The 26,739-nt window shown below is 45.8% G+C and overlaps 1 protein-coding gene across 1 annotated transcript in view; it reads right to left on the reverse strand.

Moving 5' to 3' along the window:
- The window catches only part of SNX31 (sorting nexin 31), a 68,544-nt gene extending 42,902 nt beyond the window's left edge, over positions 1-25,642 (reverse strand). The window contains exons 1-2 of the mRNA XM_040433461.1: positions 25,514-25,642; positions 2,324-2,398 (exon numbers count right to left, since the gene is read on the reverse strand). Of these exons, the coding sequence (XP_040289395.1) occupies positions 2,324-2,398; positions 25,514-25,573 (135 nt within the window). The 5' untranslated portion in view covers positions 25,574-25,642. The remainder of the gene's footprint in view (positions 1-2,323; positions 2,399-25,513) is intronic.
- Positions 25,643-26,739: the final 1,097 nt, after the last annotated feature.

Here is a 26,739-nt window from a genome sequence, read left to right on the forward strand (position 1 = left end):
GGCAGGCGTAGAACTATGGGGCAAATCTTGAGACTTACCGGCCAGTACCAGTAAAAAGACCTCCTGGAGGGGCCCTAACACCGGGAAGTCAGGACATACTCGATTCACCCTGCAGAGAGCCGGAGGATATCCTGCAAAATTAAGAGTGGTAGACGGAGATAGAGCGGTTTTCTTTACCTCGCCTGGAGAAGTTGCTGAGTGGCTAGCCCTACGGCGAAGAACTCCAAGAGGAGGAATCCCCTGAAACTCTGTAAAGAAAGGTCATCAGATGGCGCCATTGGACTGGCTAGGGTAAGTTGAATCGATTTACCTATGATTTATTATAGCTTCCTGTTTATACGGTTATCTGTTTAAACACTTACTAAGCGCCACCTCAATCATACCTAGGTATTTACTTAAATAGAGGTATCCTAGTAGTTGCTGCAGTCTGCATGCCTCTGTCACATCATCACCTATGATGGAGGCCTCCCGGTTTCACTGGCATGAAAGAAGCTACACCAGACATAACGTACCTTACAGGTGTTATATATGGTTAAGGAGTAGTTTGTACACCTAGTTTTCTAATGTTTTTTTTTGTTTAAGATGATCAAACGATTCTGTTATACCCCATCACAGCCATTGCAGTAGGTTCGGCTCCTGACACTACAGTCACACCCAGGATTCCATGAGTTAAAAATTCTTTCATGGAATGTTAGGGGTTTAGGCACGCCACAAAAAAGGTCAATGGTGCTCGCCTTTATTAGAAACTCCAATCCACAAATATTGTGTCTACAAGAGACACATCTTACACCTACTACATATATGACCCTAAAGAAGCCTTGGGTACAACGGTGCGCACACTCCTGTCATTCCTCATCCTCGAGGGGGATGGGGGGGGGGGGGTCTCTGCTAGTACATAAACGACTAAGATGGGAGGCAAAAGAACTGGTCATTGATACGGACGGCAGATATGTCTTTGTTCATGCTCTTATTGACAATGTACAGTATGTTTTACTAGGAGTCTATAACCCTCCCCCTGGTTCCATGCAGATCTTACACCTAGCAGCCACCTTTGCGGCAACTTACCCACATGCTAAAGTAATCTGCATGGGAGATCTAAATATGATGTTGGATCCCGCGATTGACCCCATCAAATATAGCGTCTCCCTCGCAGCTTAAGAGATTCTTAACAGAATTTCGGTGGCATGATCTCTGGAGATCTAAATTTCCCAGGTCTAATGTTTACTCCTGTCACAACTCCTTAACTAGGACAGACTATATACTAGGCAATGAACTTGTATTGTTAAACTTACGGTCCATAACATACTTGCCCAGAGGAATATCAGACCACTTGCCAATACTAGGCATACTCGTACGTAGTGTTCCCTCAATAATGTTCAAAGAATTGGATGCCATGACTAGGATTTTTATATGGGGCAGATCCCGAGCTAAACTCAGCCTAGATACATTGAAACGCCCAAAAATAAAGGGAGTTTCCGGACTATTTTACATACTACTTAGCCGGCCAGATACGGCTTATTAACACATGGTTCACAACAGCAGACATGCCGACCTCTGAGTACTTCCTAAAAACCTACCTAAACTGCAATACCCTATGGTCAGTATTAGAAGGGTCATCTACATTTCAATGGTCCATGCTGCCACTGCATAAACTGGCACAGACTGTCTGGAAAGAGGCTAAATCACTGGTCAAATTCACAGAGGTTGTCTCAGACATACCTCTATGGGACAATCAATCCTTACCAAACATGCCGGTGGTGATGGGAGCGGACAAATTGAAATTGGCGGGAGCTAATACCCTTGGTGATATCTGTGACCAAGGAATCATAATGACATTCGAGACTTTGGCACAAAAGTATGATATACCCCGTGCCCATTTCTTCTCATACTTGCAACTTAGGGCGGCAATACAGAGTAAATTTCCACCAAAGTATCCAAATACCCACTCGTAGTAGTTGTCAAAACCCAGGGACCCAGAGGATTAGTATTGACAATCTATTCGCATTTGGTACACGCAAAGATCAGTGCAAACCCTCTACCAGTAATTGACAAATAGAAAAGAAAGATACCCACACTCACAGATGAATATAGATGAAATACAACATGTATAATTCTTCTTGACCCCCATATCTGCTGCACGTTTTACATTGCTGGCCAACCCCTCTGCAACCAGTATGGTTGTAATGTGCAAGGCCTTGGTAAACAGCAGCTCCTGCAAGGAAGTTTGAACCTAGAAGAAGGGTATCCCCAGCACATAGCCCCCAGAGAAGTGGCCGACTTGCATAATTATTGGTACCAGTCACACGTAAATATGAGTACCTACCTTTTCATCCCAGAAATGGAGATTCTTGTATCGCACTTTGAAAAGGATAAAGCCCTCCAGGTACACAGAATATAGCTGAAATGAGAGGGTTACAATATTAGGGGCACTGCTACTAGTACAGAAGACTGTCAGCCACCGGGCACTGCTACAGTCCCCAATTACATGCTACCCCTTCCTCATAAAATGCCAAAAAGTCACAAGATCAGGGACAACACGTAGGTGAATATGGCATGTGATGTTGCGGTACACGGCACATTATGTGACTGCTGCAGCCAATCACTGTCCTAAGCGGTCTGGTGCTGTATACTGCTCTGCCCAGTGATTGTCACGCGGTGTATACCGCTACGTCGCCATCGCAGCCTGTAAGCACAAACCGGACGAGCAGAGCTTGAAATGGCAAGGTACTAAGGGGGAGCGTTATCAAAACTGGTGCAAAATGGCTTAGTTTAAATGTTTATAATTATATATAATTTAATGTTGCCGAGTTGACTGTTGTGATTTATTGTTGAAACATTCCTTTTTGCACTAATAGGAATATATGGGCAATATATATGGGCAATATATAGTTAACACTGGCAGATTTGTTTAGGTTACTAGGAAGATGGACTGGGTACTCCTGCCCCCTGATTAGTTAATTTAGTCTTAGCAGAGCTATAGACAAGACCTACACGTGCAAGCTCCTGAAAACTAGGCCAGAGTCCAGAGAAAAATAATAAATGTTTTATTAGTGCTTATATAGGAAAGGGGTGGACCTATAAAAATCAACTAAGACTGAACCCGTCTACCCTAATATATCTGGCCTCTACTAAAATTGGGTATAACTCCCTAGCAATTAGGAGGGCTATATTGATTATAATAAGGGGATAGACGGACTGATAATCTAAAATCCGCAGCACTAATACTCGGATATGGTGCTCCGAAAGGCAAGGTGCTGCCTGTATAATTGTGATGTGCTAACGGAGAAAGATACTGTGCGCTATAGCCCCTGGGGAGACTTATAGTATTTTGAGGAATCCCCAACCCACTAACAGGGGCTAACACACACTGCAAGCACATGAACTGACCAGTGACCAGCGTGTCACTGAGCAGCGGCAGTGAGTACTGAGAGCGGCTGTGCACTATGCCGACTCAGAGACTCAAACCACCAACATAGGTGAGTTAACCACATAGACGATTGCTGATGCTGGCAGAGACAGACCAACAAACAACCAGTCTAAACACACTGAGCTACGGCTCTACGCGTTTCTGTGCAGTTGGTAAATGCACGTCATCAGGAGCCAGGTAGCCACTACACCTACACTGCCTAGCGCCGATAACACAGGTTTGAGATCGGCTTGCTAAGCCATGTAATCAACAAGGAACACCGAAGCCTAGTGTGAGAGACGGTGTACTGTTCGTTGCAAACATAGTCTCGGCTCTGTAATGGCCGCGAGCGGCCAGGCAGACGCCGTGATTTAAAGGGGAAACACCCCGCCCCCTAGAACACACCTCCTGCCGGCAGCCAATCCACCAGTTGATACAACCATACTGGGCTGGTCCGCTGACGGCAGTGGAGGAATATGGATGTGTTCAGGGGGTCAGCGCATCAGCACTGTTGCATATCAAAGTATATGGGAAATATCGGCGGCTTTATTAAATGACAGGCAGCAATATTTTAAAAGCAACATCGGAGAACCTGAAGGTAGGCAATTAGTATCGAGCCTATAATGTCATAAAGTTACAAGAAATGGCACTACTAGAATGTATGATAGATAACAAGTGTGTATATAATAAATATCGAAAGTATGTGAATGAGTGAATACAACACTCAAATCATTCACAAAAGAACAATAACCACATAACAATCAAATACATATCATCTAGTAAAGGACAAAATATGAAGAGAGGGGAGGTACTATGATACCATTAAATAAACGGAACATAGGAGATGGCATCATTTAGACCATTAGGCTTGATGGTACCTAGCCTAAAAATCCATTGCGCCTCCTTTTGTAGGAGGATGCGATCCAAATCACCTCCACGTGGTGTCCTCTTCACAGTGTCAATGCCCTGAAATTTAATGACGGACGCATTGCCACTGTGGCATTCAACCACATGGCGGGCGATTGGTGTGTCCTGACATTTATTAATGTCGGATACGTGTTCACCTATACGCCGTCTTAACTCGCGTATCGTTTTACCGACATATTTCAGGCTGCATATACATGTCATTAAATAGACCACGCCAGTAGTTTTGCAGTTCACAAATGGTCTAATGAAGAATGTTCTGTCAGATGTACAGCCGATAAATGATTTGTTCTTATTGATGTAGCCACAAAACTTGCAAGAGCCACAGGGAAAAGTTCCCGAAACGGGATTATGTAACCAGGTATGTTGTCTGGGACTCTGATACATGCTGTGAACCAAAATGTCACGCAAGTTTTGGCTACGACGAAAGGTAATCGCTGGTTTATCCGGAATAAGATGACCAATGTCCGAGTCAGATCTCAGGATGTCCCAGTGTTCCGATAGCACATTGCGCACTTGATCATGGGCACTATCAAATGTGCCAATGATTCGCATACTCTCCAACCCTTGTGGATTTAATTTGGGAGAAAGTAGCGAATCCCTATTCAAACTCAAAGAGTGTTGGTTAGCTTCTTTAAGTAACTGGGAAGGATAACCTCGAGATAAAAATCTCCCTTGAAGGTCCACAGCAGCTTTTCTGAAGTCGGATATCTGGGAACAATTCCTACGGGCCCTTAGATATTGCCCCTTAGGAATACCTCGTTTGAGAGCTTTGGGGTGACCACTCTCCCATCTGAGTAGGCTATTCGTAGCCGTGGTTTTTCTATACATGCTGGTAACAATGTCCCCAGATGCATTGAGTTTAATGGTCAAATCCAGAAATGAAATCTGGCTCTCATTTATTTCTGAGGTAAAAAATAAACCCAGCTCGTTGTTGTTCAAAGCTGCCACAAACTCATGGAACAGAGTGGTGCTGCCCCCCCACAGGACCAGCACATCATCTATGTATCTGATCTATAGGGGGACAGCACCAACAAACTGTTCCATGTCATCAGAAAAAACCAGCTCCCTTTCCCACCAGCCCAGGAAGAGATTCGCAAAAGTAGGGGCACAGGGACTGCCCATCGCGACTCCCCTGAGCTGGTGGAAAATCTTACCGTCAAATAAAAACACATTGTGCGTTAATATGAACTCAAGAAGTTCCATAATAAAGGCATTATGGCCTATCAGATGTTCACCTCTCTGTTGGAGAAATGAGAGGACCGCTCTACAGCCCAAATGATGGGGAATGGAGCTGTAGAGGGCCTCCACATCTAAGCTGGCCAATTTGGTACCCTTATCAACATGGATACCATTGAGCCTTGCCAACACATCCATGGTATCTCTAACATGGGACGGCAAACTGGTAACAAAGGGTCTCAAAATGGTATCCACGTATGTACTGATGTTTGCAGTAAGACTGCCTGTACCAGAAACAATTGGTCTGCCTTTCAAGGGATCAATACCTTTATGCACTTTAGGTAGGCTGTATAGGGTGGCAAGAATGGGGAAATCAGGAAGCATGAAGGCAAATTCCACTTTGTCAATCAATTTATTAGCCAATGCTCTCATTAGAATGTCTCGCAATTCGAGTCTAAACCCATCTGTAGGATCAGATGGAAGCTTCCTATAAGTAGAATGGTCACTAAGTATATTGAGACACATCTGTTGATATTTCTCATGTCCCAACACCACAATGTTTCCACCTTTATCAGATGGCTTAATGACCAATTCAGTATCCAGCTGTAGTTTTTTCAGAGCTTCCTTTTCAAGCCAACTCAAATTATCCGCACTACCCTTCAATGTGTCCAGTTGACGGAGCTTGTTAGTCACCACAGACATAAATGTGTCAATGGGTGTGTTATCATTTATCGGAGGCATCTTTTTGGAGGTAGGCCATAAACCGGTAAAGGGGCCCTCACCAGGGTTTCGTAAGGCTTCAGAGTAAAGGTCTGTCAGAATATGCACATCAGGGAGATCAGACGGATCTATCCCTAATTCCTCACATTTGCGTCGATCGTGAGTGGCAAAAAATTTCCGCCACTTCAACTTGCGAGCAAAGAGGTGCAAATCTTTTACCCAGCCAAAAAGATCAAATCTCCGAATAGGTACAAATGATAACCTTTTACGGAGGACTTGTATTTCTAAAGTGGTGAGAGGGCGAGGTGAAAGGTTAATAACCTGTAGTTCTTCCAAATTATTGGAGTAAGAGGCACGCGGTAAAACTAGGGTCTGTTTGTAGAATTTTTGTTCCGAAGTAGGTACTGAGACACTGGGGGAGTGTTGTCTAAAAAACCAACCCTACCACCAGTGTTACCACCTCTCCCTTTATTCCGTCCCTTACCTCTGCCTCTGCCTCTACCTGCACCTTGCCTCCTATATGATTGGGTGGGATTTACTCTGTCTGATGTGTCCTGCTCAGTGTCACAGTCAGAAGATGAAACATCAGTGTCTAGCTCTAAAGCATCAGAGTGCTTGACACTGTAGTCAAAAACTTTGCCCTCTCTGAAATCTTTTATATCTCTATTAAAGAGAGAGTGTTTCTTCTCCTTAAGTTGGGCAGTATATTTTTCAATATACGACTAAAGAAGAGCTTCTTTCTTGACAAAATCAGAGTGGTCGTTAAATTTTTTGACTAATTCAATGTTCTCCTTTAATTCACCTTCAGCCAAAACCAGAACTTTTTTCTCCTCTTCTAATAGTAGTGTCATCAGTCTCAGAGAGGACTCCACCGATTCTTTTTCCCACTTTTTAATGAAATCAGGAGATCTTAACCGAAAAGCTGGTATAATAGGGTTACGCAGTCCCCTGGGAACAATTTTATTTTTGAGATAAACCTCTAAGGACTGAACCTCCCACCAAGACCTGACAACATTTTTATAGATGCGGGTCACTTGCTTAAAGGCTGAAGAGATACTAATTGCTTGAGAGGAGAATGTGATCTCCTTCTCAGAAAAAACCTCTCCAGGGTCACCCATCCATTGCTCTGTATTGAGGCTGCCTGACAAAAAACCTGCCATTCCCTAGGTGAAGATAAACTAATAATTGAATACAAAACAAGAAAATTGTGTATATACGGTACACGTCCCTATGATATAACACCAAAATATTGAGAAAGAGGACGCTAAAATGGAGCAAAATAATAAATGTTTTATTAGTGCTTATATAGGAAAGGGGTGGACCTATAAAAATCAACTAAGACTGAACCCGTCTACCCTAATATATCTGGCCTCTACTAAAATTGGGTATAACTCCCTAGCAATTAGGAGGTCAGTTCATGTGCTGGTCAGTTCATGTGCTTGCAGTGTGTGTTAGCCCCTGTTAGTGGGTTGGGGATTCCTCAAAATACTATAAGTCTCCCCAGGGGCTATAGCGCACAGTATCTTTCTCCGTTAGCACATCACAATTATACAGGCAGCACCTTGCCTTTCGGAGCACCATATCCGAGTATTAGTGCTGCGGATTTTAGATTATCAGTCCGTCTATCCCCTTATTATAATCAATATAGCCCTCCTAATTGCTAGGGAGTTATACCCAATTTTAGTAGAGGCCAGATATATTAGGGTAGACGGGTTCAGTCTTAGTTGATTTTTATAGGTCCACCCCTTTCCTATATAAGCACTAATAAAACATTTATTATTTTGCTCCATTTTAGCGTCCTCTTTCTCAATATTTTGGTGTTATATCATAGGGACGTGTACCGTATATACACAATTTTCTTGTTTTGTATTCAGAGTCCAGAGAACCTTCATCTCTGAGGCTAAAGCTGCCAGAGAAGATCCCCTGGTATCCCTGAAAGAGACCGGACATTAAAGAAGGTCCAGAACCATCAAGGCCATGCAAGATAACGTCAGTAAGGTACCGCCTGTTTATGACAAGAGACTTTACTGCTGTAAAAAGAGTTAATTGTCTCCGGCATCCACCACATTGAGACAGAATGGCCATCTGGCTCTAGATCTCCAACTGGGAACTGCAGAAAGAGTTGGCACGCACAGAATAGCCTTTGGTTATCTTGGAAAGTTACAAAGTCTATTTAGAGCGAAACTACTACTATCATCATTGCCACTACCCATACACAGCCATTGGGGAAAGTAAGCTCTGTGAGATACCTCCAGACTGTACCAATTGCTGCCGTTTGTACTGCCACTCTCATCATCTACTCCGTAAAGAAAGACTTTATTTATTCTAATTAAAACAGGCCCGATTATTAACTCCATCATCCATCCGGCAGCCCTGCATCCATACCCCTGTCTTGTACCTTGCCAACCTGCCATCATGGACGGCATACTAAGTACCATCAGGCAAGAAGCCCAGAAAGTCAAGAAGTGCCCAGACCGAAGAAAAGGCGTGCCCCTCCATTCACTGTGCATGGCCCAGGGAGCGCCAGAGGGAAGATTGCCACCACGAATTGCATGGCAGAAATATTCTGCCACTTAAAAATAAGTTCTATTCATCTGAATGAGGCTGTTTTGGCAGGAAGCTCCTGGATTTCTTCAAGCCCCATTCATGTGAACGGAGCCGATTTTCAGTCACAGAAAATTTCTGAAATCAAATCTACCACATTTGGGTACAGAGACACGGGGATTTTACATGCAGATTTTTGGGAGAATTTCCTTGCATCCCAGCAACAAAATCTGCATTTGTTACTTGCGGATTTTGTCGCAGATTTGCCCCTGAGCTCATCATTTGCGCTGCAAAGGATGAAATCTGCACTGAAAATCTGCCACGCTGCAGGTCAATTTCCACACAGTGAAGATAAGATTTTATAAATCAACTACTTAGCTGGTGCACTATTATGGTCGTGTGCATGAGCCCTATGTATTTTGCGGTCCGCGAAACACTGATCTGCAAAAAATACGGACGACGTTCATGTGACATCCGTATTGCATCAGTTTTTTTTGCGGATCCATTGTAACAATGCCTATCCTTGTGTGCAAAACAGAATCTTTTTTGCGGAACGATCATGCGGACGTACAGAAACAGAACGCAGACAGTAATTTCAGTTTTTTTGCAGACCCATTGAAATGAATGGTTCCGCATACAGGCCACAAAAAAACTGAACGGACACGGGGAAAAAAAAATACGTTTGTGTGCATGAGCCCTTATTCTGTGGATTTTCTGCATGAAAATCTGCACAGAAAACTGGTGTGTGATTTTTTTTTTTATGAATTGAGTCATTCAATGCACACCACATTCTCCAAGAGGCATCCATAGGCGTCAGCCATGTTGGAGAATACCGTGCATGCTAAAGGTCCATTCACACGTCCGCAAGTGTTCTGCGGTCCGCAAATTGCCGGCACTTTAATAGAAATGCCTTTTCTTGTCCGTGTCTGCTGACAAGAATAGGACAAGTTCTCATTTTTTGCGGGGCCGCGGAACGGAAGTGTATGCTGTCCGCACCTTTATTTGAAAATAAATGGGTCCGCACCTGCGGAACAGATCCAGACCCATTTTGTGGATGTGTGAATGGACCCTTAGGGCTTGTTCACACGGCCATTGTTGTTCCGTAGCCGTATTGCGGGTCTGCAATACACGGGCACCGGCCCGTGTGCACTCCGCAACATTTACTTGAATGGAAGCACGTGGTGTTTCTGTCCGTGCCTCCGCACACAAAAAATAATTGAACTTGCTCTATTTTTTTGTGGTGTGGACGGATCACGGACCCATTCAAGTTGAATGGATCTCGATCCATCCTGGCTGCCGCACAGACGTTCCCCGTGCATTGGGGCCGCAAGTTGCGGTCCCCAATGCACGGAACGGAACCACAACGACCGTGTGAATAAGCCCTTAACTGCATTTTCAGTGATGTGTCCGTCTCAATATTTCTACTAAAACAAGTCACAATGCATCAAGACTAAAAAAACTAAACAAATAAGCCTCATTCATATCATAATGGAAAATTCCTTTAATGGGGTTGTCCAGTTACAGGATAGATTATCAATATCAGATTGGCGGGGGGCTCGGAGTCGGACCCCCACCAATCAGTTGCGTGAAGAGACAACAGTGCTCGTACTTCATTACAACTCATTCAAGTGAATAGGACGGCGCAGTGCAATCAGAGCTATTCTGTCCTATTCACTTGAATGAGATGGAGGAACTACACGGCGGCTGCAGCATCAATGGGAAGCAGGTAAAGAGAAACAGCGATCGTACAAGCGATGTGATCTCTTTAAAAAGCTGATCGTGGGGGTGTCGGGAGTTAGACCCCCATCGGTGTGATATTGTCATGCCCCACTCTGACGATGTGCGGAGGTCAGCCAGGATTGCAGCACGAGTCTAGTATTGTTTTGATGCTGTGCTGGATCCGCCTCGCATCAGGTGCACTGTGTGGAGTCATTAGTTTAAATAGTCTCCAGCTAAAGTGCTCTGAGCGGATTATACTCATCATTGTGGTCTTGGAAGCTAGGAAGGAAGGTTGGCTGTTTGTTCCTGCTCTCAGCAGATAAGTGTCTTTTCTTGTTTGGTTGTTTATGTCATCTTACCCATCCAGGTTCTGTGCGAGCTGGCAGCTCCTTTCTCCCCACTTCACCATCTCAGGGAGTTCAGGGTTCTGTTAGTATAGGCTGGTGGACACAGCAAATCTACCATCAAGATTTGTCTGTGGGCTGAGCATTGCAGGGAAAGAGGTCAGGGATAAATTAGGAGGTGACCCTTCCCCTGTCTCTCGTCCAGAGCCTGGTTGGTGTGTTATCTGTTTAACTGTGCACGTCCGCCGTGACATTATAATCCGCCATACTGTGACTGCCATTTCTCAGTGTTTATGTGATGGCGTCAATTGAAGCACTGGTTGACCGCATGCAGGGTTTGTCCCTGGAGGTTGCGGATCTACGTAGTACGGTCACACAATGTCAGAGGGTGTTGGCTTCAGGTACAGGACAAATTGTTGGGGAGCCTAAAGTCGCTCTTCCGGAGAAATTTGCAGGGGGTACTGATGATTTTTTCCGTTTTAAGGAATCATGTAAGTTGTACTTTCGTTTGTGCCCATTTTCATCAGGTAATGAGGATCAGAGGGTGGGTATCGTCATGTCTTTGCTGAAAGGGGACGCGCAATCCTGGGCTTTTTCCCTGCCGCCTGGTTCTCTGGCTCTCCGGGATTGATTTACGATGATCCAGATCGAGTTTCAATGGCAGAGTCAAAATTGCGTAACTTACTACAGGCTAAACATACTTCTGAGGTTTACTGCACAGAGTTTAGGAGGTGGGCTACTGAGTCGGGGTGGAACGACCCCGCGTTACGTAGCCAGTTTTGTCAGGGGTTATCTGAAAGGTTGAAGGATGCTCTGGCTTTTCATGAATACCCTGATACTTTGGAAGATGCAATGTCTTTGGCGATACGTTTGGATAGACGTATCAGAGAGAGGGGTAAGGGTCCCTCTGTGCAGGGGATTCCTCCCGCGTGTAGTTTTGTTCCACCAGCTGCCCAGGGAGATATTGCTTGTTATTCTGGCCTACGAGAGGAACCCATGCAGTTAGGTCAGATATCTTTCCATTCGGATAGTAGAGACTTTCGTAAAGCGCACAATTTATGTTTCTTTTGTGGAAAGAGGGGTAATTTTGTTTTTTCTTGTCCGTATGAACCACAGGGGAGAGTGATAAAGAAAAAAGAAAAAGAAAAAAAAAACTCCCTCACACTTGGTAGTATGGATGGTGTGGTAGAGCAGACTGGTATGCAAGTTCCCTGCAGTTCCAGTTTTCTCCTTTCAGCTATGGTGGCGCTAGAGTCTCGAAATGTTTGTTGAGGTTTTTCTTGATTGTGGTGCTGGGGTAAATTTAATTGACTTTCTGTTTCTTGAGGGTTTGGGACTAAGTATTTGCACGTTAGAGAACGAGATTCGCGTTTTTGCCATTGATTCTTCCCCTCTTTCTCAAGGGAGCCTTACTCACGTTGTTCATGATATTCATTTAAGGGTGGGGGATTCACATGTTGAGATTATTTCCTGTTTCGTCATGAAGGATTTGCCAGCTCCAATAGTTTTGGGGTTGCCATGGTTGTCTAAACATAACCCAATTATAGACTGGCAGGCGAGACAAATCATTGGTTGGAGCAAGTTTTGTTCGGATAATTGTCTTGTCACATCTATTTCTGAAGTGTCCGTTACGGCCTTGCCTCAGTATCGCTCAGATTTTTCGGACGTGTTTGCGGAGGGTGGGGCTCAGGAATTGCCCCCTCATCGTGACTATGATTGTCCTGTGAATCTAATTCCGGGGGCTAAGTTGCCTAGGTCTCGGCTCTACAACCTCTCTCAACCCGAGAGAGAGGTCATGCGAAAGTATGTCGCCTAGAGTTTGGCAAAGGGTCATATTAGACCATCTAGGTCTCCAGTGGCTGTAGGTTTGTTCTTCGTGAAGAAGAAAGATGGATCACTGAGACCGTGTTTGGATTTTCCGGGAGCTGAATCGTATTACAGTCCGGGATCCATATCCCCTGCCTTTGATCTCTGATCTTTTTGATCAGATTGTTGGAGCCAAGGTGTTCTCCAAGTTGGATTTGAGAGGAGCATACAATCTGATCAGGATCAAGGAGGGGGATGAGTGGAAAACGGCCTTCAATACGCACGAGGGTCATTTTGAGAACCTGGTAATGCCTTTTGGGTTGACGAATGCGCCAGCGGTATTTCAGCGATTCGTCAATGATATTTTTCATCATTTGGAGGGGAGGTTCGTAGTAGTCTACCTTGATGACATTTTAATTTATTCTCCTGATCTGAAGACCCATCAGGATCATGTGAGACAGGTTTTGACGATCCTGCGGGAGAATAAATTATATGCCAAATTGGAAAAATGTTTGTTTGCGGTGCAAGAGCTTCCATTTTTGGGATACATGCTTTCTGATTCTGGTTTTCGTATGGACCCCGAAAAGGTCCGGGCGGTTCTGGAGTGGAACCGACCGGAGAATCAGAAAGCTTTGATGCGATTTTTGGGGTTTACGAATTATTATAGAAAATTTATTTTGAATTATTCCACGCTAGTCAAACCTCTTACTGATATGACCAACAAGGGCGCTGATGTCTGTCTGGTCGGATGAGGCATTGCAGGCCTTTTCGGCTATTAAGGAGCGTTTTGCGTCTGCTCCCATTCTGGTGCAGCCGGATGTATCTCGGCCATTTGTGGTCGAGGTTGATGCATCAGAGGTGGGGGTTGGGGCGGTGCTTTCGCAGGGTCCTTCTCCTGGCAAGTGGGTCCCGTGTGCCTTCTTCTCCAGGAAGCTCTCGGTCGCTGAGAGGAATTATGATGTTGGAAATAGGGAGTTGTTGGCAATCAAGTTGGCCTTTGAAGAATGGCGTCACTGGTTAGAGGGGGCTTCTCACCCAGTTACTGTGTATACAGACCATAAGAATTTGGCTTAACTGCAATCTGCCAAGCGTCTGAACCCAAGACAGGCCAGATGGTCATTGTTTTTTACCAGGTTCAATTTCGTGGTTACCTTTCGCCCAGGGGTCAAGAACGTCAAGGCAGATGCCTTGTCTCGCAGCTTCCCTGGGGGAGGTGATTCAGAAGATCCAGCGCCGATTTTGGCGGATGGAGTGGTGGTCTCCGCTCTGTACCCTGAATTGGAGATGGAGGTGTTGGGAGCTCAGGAGGGGGCTCCTGGTTAGTGTCCCCCAGGGAGGTTGTTTGTTCCTGAGGGCCTACGATACAAGGTTTTCAAGGAACATCACGATACTGTTCTCGCTGGACATCCTGGTGGTAAGTCCACCTGTGATCTGGTGTCCCGGAAGTTCTGGTGGCCAGGTTTGCGTAAGAGTATTGAGAATTACGTGGCAGCTTGTGAAGCCTGCGCTCGGTCTAAGGTTGCTCATACTCGACCGCCTGGTTCACTTCTTCCATTGTCTATTCCATCTCGTCCTTGGACACATTTGTCCATGGACTTTATTACGGACCTACCGAGTTCCTCCGGGAGAACAGTGATTTTGGTGGTAGTCAATCGTTTCAGTAAAATGGCTCACTTTATACCACTAACAAGTCTGCCTAACGCTAAGACTCTTGCGCAGATTTTTGTGGATAATATTGTTAAATTGCACTGTATTCCTTCGGATGTTGTCTCTGATAGGGGCACGCAGTTTGTCTCCAGGTTTTGGAGGGCGTTCTGCTCTCGACTTGGCATTCAACTTTCTTTCTCGTCGGCTTTTCATCCACAGTCAAATGGTCAGACGGAGCGTACCAATCAAAACCTGGAGACCTACTTGAGGTGCTTTGTGGCTGAGAATCAGGAGGACTGGTCCTCATTCTTGCCCTTAGCAGAATTTGCATTGAATAACCGTAGGCAGGAGTCCACGGGTAAGTCGCCATTTTTTGGCGCATACGGTTTCCATCCTCAGTTTGGTACCTTTTCTGGGTCTGGTTCCTCCGGGATGCCAGAGGAGGAGAGATTCTCTTCTGCCTTATCCTCTATCTGGCGGGGGATTCAAGGGAATTTGGAGAGGATGGGTGAGAGGTATAGACGAATGACTGACAGGAGACGTGTGACTGGTCCGGACCTGTGTGTGGGTGATTTGGTGTGGTTGTCCACTAGGAATATCAAGTTGAGAATGCCATCTTGGAAACTGGGTCCAAAATTTGTTGGTCCATATAAGATTTCTGCTGTGATCAATCCTGTGGCATTTCGACTTGATCTGCCGCAGACTTGGAGGATCCACGATGTCTTCCACAAGTCTTTACTAAAAAAATATGTTAAACCGGTGGTACCATCGCCATTGCCTCCTCCTCCTGTTCTGATCGAGGGAAACTTGGAGTTCGAGATCTCCAGAATTCTCGACTCAAGAGTTCTGCGGGGTTCCCTCCAGTACCTGGTTCACTGGAGGGGATACGGTCCTGAGGAGAGGATGTGGGTTCCGGCGTCAGATGTCAACGCCAGCCGTCTGGTGAGGGCCTTTCATAGGTCCCATCCGGATAAGGTTGGTCCAGGGTGTCCGGAGGTCACCCGTAGAAGGGGGGGTACTGTCATGCCCCACTCTGACGATGTGCGGAGGTCAGCCAGGATTGCAGCACGAGTCTAGTATTGTTTTGATGCTGTGCTGGATCCGCCTCCCATCAGGTGCACTGGGTGGAGTCATTAGTTTAAATAGTCTCCAGCTAAAGTGCTCTGAGCGGATTATACTCATCATTGTAGTCTTGGAAGCTAGGAAGGAAGGTTGGCTGTTTGTTCCTGCTCTCAGCAGATAGGTGTCTTTTCTTGTTTGGTTGTTTATGTCATCTTACCCATCCAGGTTCTGTGCGAGCTGGCAGCTCCTTTCTCCCCACTTCACCATCTCAGGGAGTTCAGGGTTCTGTTAGTATAGGCTGGTGGACACAGCAAATCTACCATCAAGATTTGTCTGTGGGCTGAGCATTGCAGGGAAAGAGGTCAGGGATAAATTAGGAGGTGACGAGGGCTCGAGTCCTGCAGGAACGGCGTTCCTGCACATTTTTCTTAGCAGGAACGCCGTTCCCTTTCAGCAGGGCAGCGCATTGTGCCCCTTAACACTGTCGGCGCCCCGCTCTGGCGCAGCATGAAGAGAGGGACTGACAGGAGGGAAGCGCCTCAAGTGTAGCGTGGCCGAGCTCTGTCTGGTCCGTGGTACAGGAGCTTTTGTTTCCTGTACCCGTCCGGACTGACAGGAAGTGCTCACTTAGTGTGCACTTCCTTTCAGTCCGGCCGGGTACAGAAAACAAATGCTCCTGTACCACGGACCGGACAGAGCTCAGCCACGCTACACCCGAGGTGGGTGGGGAGAAAGAGAGAGAGTGACAAGGGAGGGAGGGATGGGGGAGAAAGAGGGGGTGACAAGGGAGGGAGGAACAATGGAGGGAGGGACGGGGGAGAAAGAGGGAGTGACAAGGGAGGGAGGGGGGAGAAAGAGAGAGAGAGAGAGAGTGACAAGGGAGGGAGGGGGGAGAAAAAGAGAGAGTGACAAGGGAGGGAGGGATTGAGGAGAAAGGGAGGGAGGGATTGAGGAGAAAGAGAGTGACAAGGGAGGGCTGATGGAGAGGCACTGGGGCTGCTATGAGGCCACTGGGGGCTGGTGGAAAGGCACTGGGGGCTGGTGGAAAGGCACTGGGGGCTGGTGGAAAGGCACTGGGGGCTGGTGGAAAGGCACTGGGGGCTGGTATGAGGCTACTGGCTGGGGGCTGATGCACTAGGGGCTGCTGGAGAGGCACTGGGAGCTGCTATGAGGCTACTGGGGGCTGCTGGAGAGGCACTGGGGGCTGCTGGAGAGGCACTGGGGGCTGCTGGAGAGGCACTGGGGGCTGCTGGAGAGGCACTGGGGGCTGCTGGAGAGGCACTGGGGGCTGCTGGAGAGGCACTGGGGGCTGCTATAAGGCATGGGGCTCTTATCTGAGGTCTGATTGGGGGTCATTCATATTGGGGTCTGATCTGAGGTCTTATTGGGTTTTTATTAACATTGGGGATCTTATTGGGGCTGTTAGCTGAGGTCTGATTAACATTGGGAGTCTGATTGCTGGTCTGACCTGAGGTGTAATGAAAAATATGTTTTTCTTATTGTCCTCCTCTAAAACCTAGGTGCATCTTATAGGGCGAAAAATAAGGCACTTGCTTGCTCCTCCTCCCGACCTTCCCTGCCCTTTGCGTACGCCGCGTGCCGTGACTTCACGCGGAGGCACTGGATCTTGGGTGAGTTCCCACACTTTTTTTCCCAGGACTTGACCCCTGGAGGTGACCCTTCCCCTGTCTCTCGTCGAGAGCCTGGTTGGTGTGTTATCTGTTTAACTGTGCACGTCCGCCGTGACAGATATTGATGACCTAGCCTCAGGACAGGTCATCAATGTGGAAAACCGGACAACCCCTTTAACAACTGATCTAAAGAATGTGGAGGAATTGTTTGCTCATTCCAGTCCCTAGCCGAAAATGTGAGGGCAAGAAACAGAGCGATGAGGTACAGGTGGATCACTGTCCAAACACAGAGGTACAGGTGGATCCTGTCCTACCACTCCGAAGATATCAGCTGCCCAGACACTTTTTTTTTTTTGTTTGGCAGCAGTCACCTGAATCCCCTGCTCACATACTTAGGCCCCTTTCACAGGGGCGAGTATTCCGCGCGGATGCGATGCGTGATGTGAACGCATTGCACCCGCACTGAATCCTGACCCATTCATTTCTATGGGGCTGTTCACATGAGCGGTGATTTTCACGCATCGCTTGTGTGTTGCGTGAAAATCGCAGCATGCTCTATATTGTGCGTTTTCCACGCATCGCAGGCCCCATAGAAGTGAATGGGGCTGCGTGAAAATCGCAAGCATCCGCAAGCAAGTGCGGATGCGGTGCGATTTTCACGCACGGTTGCTAGGAGATGATCGGGATGGAGACCCGATCATTATTATTTTCCCTTATAACATGGTTATAATGGAAAATAATAGCATTCTGATTACAGAATGCATAGTACAATAGCGCTGGAGGGGTTAAAAAATAAGTAAACAATAATTTAACTCACCTTAATCCACTTGATCGCGCAGCCGACATCTCTTCTGTCGCCTTCTTTGCTGTGTGCAGGAAAAGTACCTGTGGTGACGTCACTCCGGTCATCACATGATCCATCACCATGGTGAAAGATCATGTGACGGACCATGTGATGACCGGAGTGACGTCACCACAGGTCCTTTTCCTGCACACAGCAAAGAAGGAGACAGAAGAGAAGCAGGGCTGTGCGATCAAGTGGATTAAGGGGAGTTAAATTTTAAAAAAAAATTTTAACCCCTCCAGCGCTATTGTACTATGCATTCTGTATTCAGAATGCTATTATTTTCTCTTATAACTATGTTATAAGGGGAAATAATACAATCTACAGAACACCGATCCCAAGCCCGAACTTCTGTGAAGAAGTTCGTGTTTGGGTACCAAACATGCCGATTTTTCTCACGCGCGTGCAAAACGCATTACAATGTTTTGCAGTCGCGCGGAAAAATCGCGCATGTTCCCGCAACGCACCCGCACCTTTTCCCGCAACGCCCGTGTGAAAGAGGCCTTATTGTTACTATCATAGGGTGCTACCTTTTTTGTAGCGTTCCTGCATTGATTAACAAATGCACAGAATGCCATAAAAATTGGCACACACATTGGCACTTGCGTTTTTTTTCTACAGGACAAAAATGCCAGAACATAAGGTAAAAAACACCCAGAGCTTGCAACACCATTGACCCAAAAAATGCACTACTAATGAAAAAAAACTTCATGGCCTTCCAGCCAAGATCAGGAGTTGGCATTTTTTTGCATAAAAAAATAAATAAAATGCAGCAGAAAAGAAACACACTAAAAATGCAAAATGTCTACAAAATCTGAAAATTTACCCTAGTGAGAGCTTAGATGGCGGCCACTGACTTCTCTGTTCCCCAACTCTCAGCAAAAGGCCTCATGCACTTAGCCGTTGCCCGGCCGTGCCCATATTGCGGCCCGCAAACACAGGATCCGCGATATGCGGGCAGCCATGTGCTTACCGCATCATGGATGCAGACCCATTCACTTGAATGGGTCTGCAATCTGGAAGGTGTAGTGCGAAACGGAGGCATGGAACCACACGGAAGCACTACAGAGTGCTTCCATGGGTTTCTATCCGTTCCTCCGAACTGCAAAAAAAAATAAAAAAAATAGAACATGTTCTATTTTTTTTTTTGTGGTGCGGGCGGATTACGGACCCATTCACGTTGAAATTGTGGTCCCCAATGCACGGAGCGGCCGTGTGCACGAGTCCTAACAGGAATTTCCAAGCTGCACTTTGATCCGCTCAGGGGAGAAGGCCTCATGCACACAACCGTATTTGTTTTGCAGTCCACAAATTGCGGATCTGTCAAGTACGGATATTGTCCGTGTTACATCTGCATTTTTTATGGATCCCTTGACTTCTGTGGGTCTGCAATCTGCATTTTGCCGACAAGTATAGGACACATTGGGGCATATTTACTAAGCTCGCCTTTTTGTCTGTCATTTTGGGCCTCATGCACACGACCGTATGGCTTTTTCAGTATCTTGCGGTCCGCTAATAATACGGATGACGTTCGTGTGCATTGCGTTTTTTGCGGAACGGAACAGCTGACCCCTGATAGAACAGTACTATCCTTGTCCGTTATGTGGACAATAATAGGACATGTTCTATCTTAGAACGGAATGGAAAAACAGAAATACGGAAACGGAAGGCATACAGAGTACCTTCCGTTTTTTTTTGCGGATCCATTGAAATGAATGGTTCCATAAACGAAACGCAAAAAACTGAATGTAAATGGGGGCCTAATTAACACTTTTCTTTAGGTCAATTGTGTGGTGTTAATATTTCATCTCATGACCTTCATACATTTGCACTTTTTTTATATATACTTTCCTTCTCTTTTTACACTGTTTTATCTCACAGTATATGTTAAGTACGGTATATGTTACTGTGAGATAAAACAGTGTAAAAAGAGAAGGAAAATATATATTAAAAAAAAGTGCAAATGTATGAAGGTCATGAGATGAAATAATAACCCCACACAATTGACCTAAATAAAGTATTTATTAAGAACACAGTGTTACAACATAATGCACCGATTCCATTGCTGCCATCATCAGTAAATACATACAATTGTCCCTGCTACGCTCTGATAGTTTTACCTGCACATCATTTTTCTTTTCTATGGTGAATGGTTTTAATATAAACAATAAAGAATGTAGTTTTATATAAATATAAGTTAGGACCCCTAAAGGGATTTTTTTGGTGATCTGACCGCTAATTGTTTATGTGAATTTATCCCGAGGGTCCCAGCAAGGGCCCAATTGAGTGTTTGCTTTATTATTTGACGCACAGTTGTTCTTAAATGAGCCATATTTTGTCTGCAGCGCAGGCGTTTTGCGCCGATAGTACTTAGCAGTTGTGGTGCAAGACTATTGCACTTAAATGTATTATAGTGGCGCATGCTGCCAAGTGTCTATGTGGTCCAGGTTGTTTTTAGCGCAACCATTACCCATATAACGGCAGCCTCTGCGAGCTATTTTTCTGCAACATATGTAATTTTGGTTTCACATCTTTGGTCACGGCTTCAGTTGCTCCTGCGGTAAAGTCGGGCGCACGGCAAGGAGTCCCTTAAAGTACATGTTTGTCGTGACGCCAGTTGCAGTAAAACACAGGGCTCCTTTTACTGATATGATAGATGGTCCAGGTGTAGAAATGCCAGAGTGGTGTAGGGTGGCCTAAATGTCCCTTAATGTTGGTGCACGTGTCACGGTGCTCCTACCTGGATATGCTGGACCCCAGGCGCTGTCCTCCAAAAAGCAGAAGAAAAAAAAAAAAGGGGTAGTCGTAGGGGCTGACAAAATAACTTGAGTCCAGACCTTGTATGAAGTTGATAACAGCAGGGCTCATTCACACGACCGTGGTTTGGTTCCGCATCCGAGCCGCATTTTTTTGCGGCTCGGGTGCGGACCAATTCACTTTGATGGAGCCACAAAAGATGCGGATAGCACTCCATGCGCTGTCCGCATCCGTTGCTCCGTTCAGTGGGCCTCCTGTTCCGTTCCGCAAATTGCGGAAGGCTCACGGGCGGCATCGTTTTTTTGCGGATCCGCAATTTGCAGACCGTAAAAAATTGGCACGGCCGTGTCAATGAGGCCTTAGGCTGTACTTCGCTTTGTAATCTGGTCTGTCTCTGGCTTTGTCCAGGGAAAACTTTACTCCTGGTTTCTGAGGCTTCAAGCTGTGGCCTCATGTCCAGCAGAGATGAAGGTGCTCTAACTCAGTGGTCCCCAACCTTTTTTGCACCAAGGACCAGTTTTTTGCAAGACAATTTTTCCAGGGACCGGGTGGCGCTGACTGATTCACCCGCATGACAAAACACAAGGTGCAAGGTGCATATTAAAATATATAACGATTACATTTATGTGACTCCAAAAAAAATAAAAAAAAGTATTGCAACACCAATTCAATACCATGCAGAAAATAAAAATACTCACACGTTAAGCACATGGGGTTAACGTGCGAGTATTTTTTTATTTTTACTTTTTGCAAAGTATCAATTGCCTATTATGTGAGGAGGTACTTGATGGGGTCACTTACTATTAATGTGAAGCAAATAGAGGTCTAAATTGATAAAGTCATGTGCCTCATTAAGGCCTATTGCACACGACCGTATGGCTTTTTCAGTGTTTTGCGGTCCGTTTTTCACGGATCCGTTGTTCCGTTTTTTGTTTCCGTTTTTCCGTATGGCATGTACAGTATACAGTAATTACATAGATAAAATTGGGCTGGGCATAACATTTTCAATAGATGGTTCAGCAAAAAACAGAACGGAAACGGAAGACATACGGATGCATTTCGGTATGTGTTCCGTTTTTTTTTTGCGGACCCATTGACTTGAATGGAGCCACGGAACGTGATTTGCGGGCAATAATAGGACATGTTCTATGTTAGAACGGAACAACGGAAATACGGAATGCATACGGAGGACATTCCGTTTTTTTTGCGGACCCATTGAAATGAATGGTTCCGTATACGGACCGTATACGGAACGCAAAAAACGGCCAGTAAACGGGAAAAAAAACGGCCGTGTGCAGGGGGCCTAATAGTAACACCAGCAAGTACTTCCTGACATAATGGACATTGAGCAGCATGGGGTTAATGTGTGGGTTGGTGTTGGGTACTACAGTATGATAATGTTACTGGCTATTAATGTGAGGAACATGGGAGTCTAAATTGATGAAACCATGTGCCACGTATTAATAGCAAACTCGTCAAGTACCCCGCTTAACATAATGGACAACATGGGGTTAATGGCATCAGGTACATGCTGGAGTAACTTGCTGTTAATATGAGGCACATTGTTTTATCAATTTGGACCTGCATGTGCCTCACATTAATAGTAAGAAACCTCATTATGTGTACCTCACATTAATGGTTAACCCAATGTTGCCCATTATTTGATGAGGTGCTTGGGGGCCACTTTTAATCTGAGGTACATGGGGGTACTAATGTAATAGCACCATGTACATCAGAAATAATAATAGGTGACCCCACCTGTGGGACAGTGTGTGGGTACCTGCGCTTTTCAGAGCACTAATGGCTGGGGACTGGTCTGAGAACACAAGAGTCAGGAGGAGGAGGAGGCCGCCGTTCGCCAAGCACAAGCTGAGACGGCGCAGCGGTAAACCCTCCCCCGTCCCTCCTCCTACTTTAGTATTAGACACATTCATTGGTGGCAGTGGTGCGGCACCTCAGAGCCCGCTCATTGTATTGGGCTCTGCAGCGGCCGCGTCATGGGAGGGAGGGATTCCCTCCCTCCTTCTCCACTGACTTTGGCAAGATGTACACATTGGGAGCGCATGCACCTGGCGTCTGCGCTCCGGCAAACTATCTCCCAGGGCCCGGTCCGGGGCTGCGGCCCGGCGGTTGGGGACCGCTGCTCTAACTGGTTCAGACAGGGCTCCTGCTCCCTTCCCCTAGCAGAGGGGCACTCCACACTGACCTCCAACTACAACTCCCCCCTCCCTGCAGCAAGTGGGATACGCCCACCACACCACAGAGTTGGGTTAGAATGGAAAGGAAAGCTCCATTCGCTGTACCTGTAGCTCTGCCATCTATGCTGCCACCTGCTGGTGAACCAGGCATATTACACATGAACATAACAGTTACATAGAAATCGATATGCACATTGTACGAGACCTGGAAATAAATACTTATAATGACATTATGTTACCCATAGGAGATAGTGGCGGGGTGCTCCTTCATCTGTAATGGAGTTATTTACAAGGACATTTCAGCCCTGGGTTTTCTCCTACAAATAAAGGTTTTACCTGAATAAAGTATATTAGAAAAATCTTTCCTATCCCTGTCCCAAACAATACCCCAAAAACACACACACACACACACACACACACACACACACCCCAACAAGGGTATCAAGGAGAGAATACGACAAAAAAGGGGCACAGACACTAGTAATTTGTGGCCAGCCCCTCCCTGGCTGCTTTGCCATTGTCTGGCCCTGTCAGGCGAGGAAGGGGCTGGCCACAAAAAGGTGCAGAGCAGGGGTGCAACAAAACCTATAGTGACGCCTTTCTTTCACACACATTTATCAGTTTTGTTGCGATTGTGGGTGCAGATTTGAAGTCTAGGGGGACTCTACATAACTTTGGCGGATCCACTGCCAGTGCAGAGCTTTATCTAATCCCATTCACTTTGTTGGTACTGTATTTAGCTGCGGTTTTTCCTCATGCAAATTCACAAAAAAAAAAAAAAGAGAAAGTAATCTGCAGTATTAGCAGATACTCTAAGGCTGGGTTCACACCTGAGCGTTTTACAGCGCGTTCCTACGCGCTGTAAAACGCTCAACAGGCAAATACCAATGTTTCCCTATGGGCACGGTTCTCACCTGAGCGTTTTACAGTGCGTACGAACGCGCTGTAAAACGCCCTACGCCCCAAGAAGTACAGGAGTTTCTTTGGGGCGTATTGTGGTAGTTTTTCATTGGATTAATCACACAAACGTGCGTACTACGCGTGTTTCCAAAAATGCCCCAAAATACGCCTCAAAAACGCCCGATAAAAACGCGCTCATCATATATGCTCAGGTGTGAACCCAGCCTTAGGCCTCTTTCACACAGGCGAGTTTTCTGTCCGGATACAATGCATGTAGTGAATGCACAGCATCCAGATTGAATCCTGATCATTTCATTGGGTCTGTGTACATTTTTCACGTATCATCTCCGATTTCAGGAAAAAAAAAAAAAAAAAATAATAATAAATGGCATTGTGTTCTATATAGTGTGTTATTTCACATAGCTCTGGCTCCATAGAAGTGAATGGGGCTTGAGTGAAAAATGGAAGACATCGGGATGCAATGGGGCACTACTTTTTTGTTGTATTCTCTCCTTGATACCCTTGTTTTTTTGTGTCAGCACAATTTATTGATATTGTTGCGCCTGTTTTGTGACGCCTGCGCTATTTTCTGATTTTACAACAAATTCTTAAGGTGCACTTAGTTTTTTGGCATACAAAGTGGCTTAAAGCTACGACACTCTGGTGGTGGCATATTTTTGTCCACATGTGTATGATTTTGTGGCACAATCGAGATTTTTTTTGCTGCACTTTTTCAGATGCGTTTTACAGTAATATTTGACCTTTTCCAAACAGTCTTTTGTCTAATAAACTTAAAGGGAGTCTTTCACCTAAATGCTACCTTCCATATTGCTGTCCATCGCCGATTTTCTAAGAAAAACACTTTTATTCAATATGTTAATTAGCTTCTGAAGGTGCCCTGGGGCGGCGTTCATGCGGCCGTATGTCTTCCGTATCCGTTCCTGCAGAACCATCTTTTAAAAATGTTATGCCCAGCCCAATTTTCTCTATGTAATTACTGTATATGGCATACTAAAAAACGGAACAGAAAAACGGAAAGGAAACAGAAACACAACGGAAACAAAAAACAGAACAACGGATCCGTAAAAAAAAACAGACTGCAAAACACTTAAAAAAAGCCATACGGTCGTGTGCATGAGCCCTAACTCAGTTACAGATACAGGAGCAACTGAAGCCACAACCAAAAGGTGTGAAACCAAAATTACACACGTTGCAGAAAAACAGCTCGCAGAAAAGACGGGACAAAATATTTGTCCCACACGGAGGCTGCCACATAGACACTTAGACATTGTCGACAGGACTATTTTTTCCGTCATGTATAAATGGAACCGTTATTTGTCCCCATAGACATGTATTAGGGCAGAGAAAAACGGAATGCCTCTTAAATAGTGTTGAGCGAACTTGTGCTTTCAAGCTCAGCATACAAGGTTCGGGATATCTAAGAATTCCGTTATGGATTCCGCTACCACGGACCATAAGTTATAGTCCGTGGTAGTGGAATCCATAACGGAATTCTTAGATATCCCGAACCTTGTATGCGGAGCTTGAAAACAGAACTTCACTCGTCCTTACTCTTAAAGGCTTCCGTTTTGCTTTCCATCCTAAAATCCAGTTATATTCCGTTATAACAGAACCTATAACGGAATGCCATAACGCGAATCCGAACCCACCCTTCATGATAAATGCAACTTTTTTTTTTATGCAATCCTGCCTTTGACTTCCAAAACTGCATCCAGAAACCTGAACATGCGGATGTATCCTAATATAAAAGTATTTTACAGAATATCTAGTTTAAAAATCTAGACAAAAGTAGCCGATCTAGTCATACTAACCACATAACGTCCACCCAGGTTGTCCACAAGCTCTTCTGTGACAGGGATGCTGATGTGCATGGTCACCGCAGAGATGAGCAGTTATCAGGTGTGGTGGATGCAGCAGAGCTCAGCTCACTGTTGTTGTAGTGTGAGGTCTGGAGCTGACTGTGCGGGCGTGTTCTGTCTGTATAGGCGGAAACACCTGTGACCTGACATACCAGGCGCTGCTGCTCACATGTGCACCTGTACAGGTAGGCAGGACCGGACTCAGAGGCCCCCCTCCCTCGCTGCTTTTTATATATCCATTTTAGTGCCGCAATACACATGAATCTGTTGGGGTTTTTTTACCAAAAAAACACAAAAGAAACCACTTGCATTTTAGGCTACGTCTACACGACGACATTTGTCGCGCTAACCATGTTATAAGGGAAAATAATACAATCTACACAACACCTAACCCAAACCTCAACTTCTGTGAAGAAGTTCGGGTCTGGGTACCACATTTAGTTTTTTATCACGCGCGTGCAAAACACATTGCACCCACGCAATTGCCTACCTACTCGCACGATTTTGCTGCAATGCACCCGGGACGCATCCGGACACAAAACGTGACGCCCATGTGAACCCAGTCTACATTAGGCGTATTTCAGGCGCAGATAGCGGCACAATGGTTAGTTGCGCCGCTATCTGCAACTTTGCCCTGCTTACGCCAGGTCTAAAACTGTGGGCGTGGCTTGGGCAGGGAGAGGCCCACAGGCCTGTCTCATTCACTATTTTCCATGCCTGTTGTGTGCCCCATGGCCGTGCTACGGCCCGCAAATTGAGGGCCGCAATGCACGAACACCGACCGTGGGGAAGCCACAGCTTTAATGGGTCCGCAATCCGCCAGTTCCGCAAAAAGATAGGACATGTTTTATCTTTTTGCGGAACGGAAGTACGGGATGAAACCCCCCAGAAGCACTCTGTAGTGGTTCAGTAGGATTCCATTCCGTGCTTCCGTTCCGCACCATTCCGCATCTCCGGATTTGCGGACCCATTGAAGTGAATGGGTCCGCATCCGTGATGCGGAATGCACACGGAACGGTGCCCGTGTATTGCAGATCCGCAAATGTGGTCCGCAATACGGCAATGGGACACCTACGGTCGTGTGCAGGAGGCCTTAGGCGTAGAGAAAGATTGCTCAGAAGCTGTCTTACATTTAGAAGTGGTGCTGGATGTGCTGAATTTATGGAGAGGCCGGCGCC

Source organism: Bufo bufo, chromosome 5 (assembly GCF_905171765.1).
Source record: "Bufo bufo chromosome 5, aBufBuf1.1, whole genome shotgun sequence".
Taxonomy (NCBI): domain Eukaryota; kingdom Metazoa; phylum Chordata; class Amphibia; order Anura; family Bufonidae; genus Bufo; species Bufo bufo.